The 3,690-nt window shown below is 38.5% G+C and overlaps 1 protein-coding gene across 1 annotated transcript; it reads left to right on the top strand.

Moving 5' to 3' along the window:
• Positions 1–2,420: 2,420 nt before the first annotated feature.
• Positions 2,421–3,676, top strand: LOC103132814 (probable serine/threonine-protein kinase DDB_G0282963; the record flags this gene model as incomplete). The annotated part of the gene is made up of 5 exons (XM_016667596.1): positions 2,421–2,516; positions 2,621–2,788; positions 2,908–3,024; positions 3,162–3,400; positions 3,475–3,676. Coding segments are annotated over exons 1-5 (751 nt in total), but the record flags the coding sequence as incomplete, so codon positions are not given.
• Between the last annotated feature and the right edge of the window lie 14 nt (positions 3,677–3,690).

The raw sequence follows: 3,690 nt of genomic DNA, 5'->3' as shown, positions 1-3,690 counted from the left end.
ATTAAATTTGCAAAGGAACACCGTAATTGTAAAACAGCTTGAAATTTTTTTTTATAAAGAACATGCTCATAACCTATTTGTTTTTGGTCATGAGAACCAAAATATGTTGAATACTTTTATAAAAATAAAATAAAATAAAATAAAATAAAATAAAATAAAAAACCCAGGCTGTTTTCTGGTTATGAATTGTGAAAAATCAAGAAAAGTATCACATCAACACAGAAGCTCAGAACTTTCTTTTACCATAATGCTATAATCTTATTTACATGCTGGGTTTCAAGAAATTATTCTTTTCATGCAGGAATAGGTGTGGTAAGGGTGTGTTCACACTGTGACGTTTGGACATTGCTTTTGATGATTGACGTTGAAAACTTGGGAACACCTGTTCATTGATGTCATCCGAGCAGTATTTAAAGAGATGTGAGTGTCAAAGATTCAGTATCAGAACCAGGGGAAATAACCTGCAGGATCCACCTGAACATCACAATGAAGCTGATCTTTTCTCTGACTCTCATCTGGGCTCTCTACAGCAAGAGTAAGAATAATTTTTACATATATATTTTCCTTCTTTTCTTGTATAAAGTTCTGGAATTAAACTATACATAATTTTTTTCAGCAGCTAATTGTTTATCATGTTATTTAAAAGATAGTAAAAGCAGTGTATGAAATTTTAAGTAACTATTAATTTTGTAAGATTTCAGAATTTATGCATCTGAACAAGTATATTTTCATAGCACGTATTAGTCACTTTCTGCGACAGACTGGCGACCTGTCCAGGATGACCTGGCCTCTCGCCCTGAACGTTAGCTGAAGATAGGCAACCCTCCCGACCCACTGGGGACAAGGGTGTATAGAAAATGGATGGATGGATGGTATTAATCACTTTTATTTTAAACAAGATGCAAGTCAGGCTTGTGTTGTGCCGCTGATCCCTTTTCAAAACAATGTTATTTCCTCAAAGTACGTAAGCCTTTCTCTTTGACGTGGTTAAAATAAATGAAATCTAACAGAATATGTTATTACACATATTTGATTATTGGTTTGTTTCTGATTTTCTTATTATTCTAGTAATAATACAACAAAAAAGTTTTGACTCTTAATGAAAAAATAAGGAATTTAAAATATTGGATATTTGCGACTCACGCTTAAATAGAAGACATTCATCATGTCTTCTATTGAAGCATTTTCCATGAAATTTAACATTGTCACAAACACTGCCCTTTGTTGGATTTAAAAAACAAACAGCTGTTTGTTTCTGACTGTTGAAAACATTTTAAGTAATGATTTTTAATGAACTTCTTTTCACCTTTTTGCTGATGCAGCTCTGACTTTAAATTACAATTTTAGGCACAATAATATTTAAGGTGTTTTAATTTTGCTTAGCTTCAGGGAACACTGGTTTAAAAAAAATACATCATTTGAAGAGACAAGATGGAATTATGTTCTTGTTCTATTATAATTCTTCAAATCTGGAATTTTGCAAGCATTACAAAGCAATCAAGATTAACATATAATGTATTCTCCATGAAACAGTAAGAAACTTGAAACATAAATTAAGTGAATCATGAATCATGCTTTTAACTCCTTCCTTTTGACATGTGAATAATTCTCCTATGGACTATATATGTCATGAGGTGGGGGTGTTGGTGGTGAGGAGAGACGCTGAGACCCAGGTTATGGTGATGATGAAGATTTAATGATAATAAAGCACACAAACAGTCCAAGGCAGGCAGCACGGCAGGAACAAGCACACAGCTAAATACCGGTAGCAACTGTCAAACGGACTAGACGGAACAAACACAAACCAGGACTTAACAGTTCTACTGGCAAGTGACGGAAACAAACACAAACCAGGACTTAACAGTTCTACTGGCGAGTGATACAAAGCAAAGACGATGACGAACGACGAGGACCCGACCAGGAACACAGACAACAGGAGGGTTTAAATACACACGGGGTAATCAGGGGAATGAGACACACCTGGGGAGCAATCAACAGGGAGGACAGGACAGACACTCACAGGAACACAGGACTGAACACAGAGAACTCAAAAATAAACATACGGAAACACGGAACATGACAATATAAATATAGTCCCTGCAGTACTTTGGTCCTCATATTTGTTGCTCCACAGTTCCCTCATTTATCGCTATCATGTTTTAGAGCAACTCATTTCCTGTGGCATTTTTAATGTCAATGAGACATTTAACGTCACACCCCCCTCTAGGTTGCTTCATTCAGCAATTTTTATAGTTTGATAGCAGGAAAACAACTACCTACCAGCAAAGATACTTTTTGTCCCAAAGTTCCGGATGTAAGCAATCTTACCATATGTGGATTATAAAAAACTGCTTGGGCATTTCAAACTTGTGGAACATTTAAATAAGTCCTTTTCTCCTTTCCAATGATTGCAGCTGCAGCCCTGACATGTTTGACCTGCACAGACCAGACATGTTCAAGCTCAATACCACTAACATGTGGCTCAGAGACGATGTGCATAATAGCTACCATCCAAGGTATTGTTCTGGTTATGTTTTCTTTTACTTTATGATGGAACACACTGCATGCATTGAGGTTGCTGTATTTCCTAACACCACCAAACTTTTCCTTGACTCTACAGCTACTCAATCTGGAATTTCAGTAACACAGCTCTACAAAGCCTGTGCAGCGTCCTCTCTGTGTCCGGCTACAGGCACCTCGACTTTTTCAGTCAACTTGGGTTCCCAAAGTGCAATTGCATCTGCTCAGTGCTGCAACACAGACAACTGCAACTCACAGACTCTGCCTGGTAGGTTTCAACAAGAGTTTTCAACAAAGAAAAAATCTGGCCATCCTTCTTTCCTTTACGATTTCATTTTGCTCCTTTAATATTTAACCAGTTTCTTCCATTATCCTTTTTTATTTCAGCCCCCAGTCCTCAGCCTACTAAATCCCTTCAATGCCTTGTTTGTGACCCCACAACTTCTCAGTGCACCACTCCAATAATCTGTTCAGGAGATGAGACCAACTGCTTCTCAGCAATTTGTAAGTTTTCATATTTAATAGCTGGGACAAACTGAAGACAAATCCCAATTTTATATTAATACTACATCTTAAAAAAATACAACTATATTATATTTAAAACAAATAATGTAACTTTACACTGTTTTTTACATTGACAGTGAACGATGGAACAAACACAATTCCTGCACTGGGTTGTGCATCACCAAACACCTGTACAGCTGCTTCAGGTCTGGGAAGTTTGCCGTTCATGCAGAGTGTTGGTTCAATCACCAGTGGACCAACCTGCTGTACAACTAGTTTGTGCAATGTTCCAAGTGCAACAATCACTACAACTGCACTAAAAACTACCACTGCAGCACCAACAACCACAACCACAGCGCCAACAACCACAACTGCAGCACCAACAACCACAGCTGCTGCACCAACAACAGCACCTCCCACCTCCACAACTGCAGCACCAACAACCACAAGCGCAGCACCAACAACCACAACTGCAACACCAACAACCACAACTTCAGCACCAACAACCACAACTGCAGCATCAACAACAACAGCAACTCCCACCACCACAAGTGCACCACCAACGACCACAACTTCTCCACCAACCACCACACCAACCACAACAACCGCTGCAACAACCACCACAACTGCTGCACTAACCACCACAACTGCAGTACCAACAACTGC

The sequence above is a fragment of the Poecilia formosa genome, unplaced genomic scaffold, assembly GCF_000485575.1.
Source record: "Poecilia formosa unplaced genomic scaffold, Poecilia_formosa-5.1.2 Scaffold1342, whole genome shotgun sequence".
NCBI lineage: Eukaryota > Metazoa > Chordata > Actinopteri > Cyprinodontiformes > Poeciliidae > Poecilia > Poecilia formosa.
Note: the sequence above shows the minus strand (reverse complement) of the source record. Positions and strands in the feature narration are given on the sequence as shown.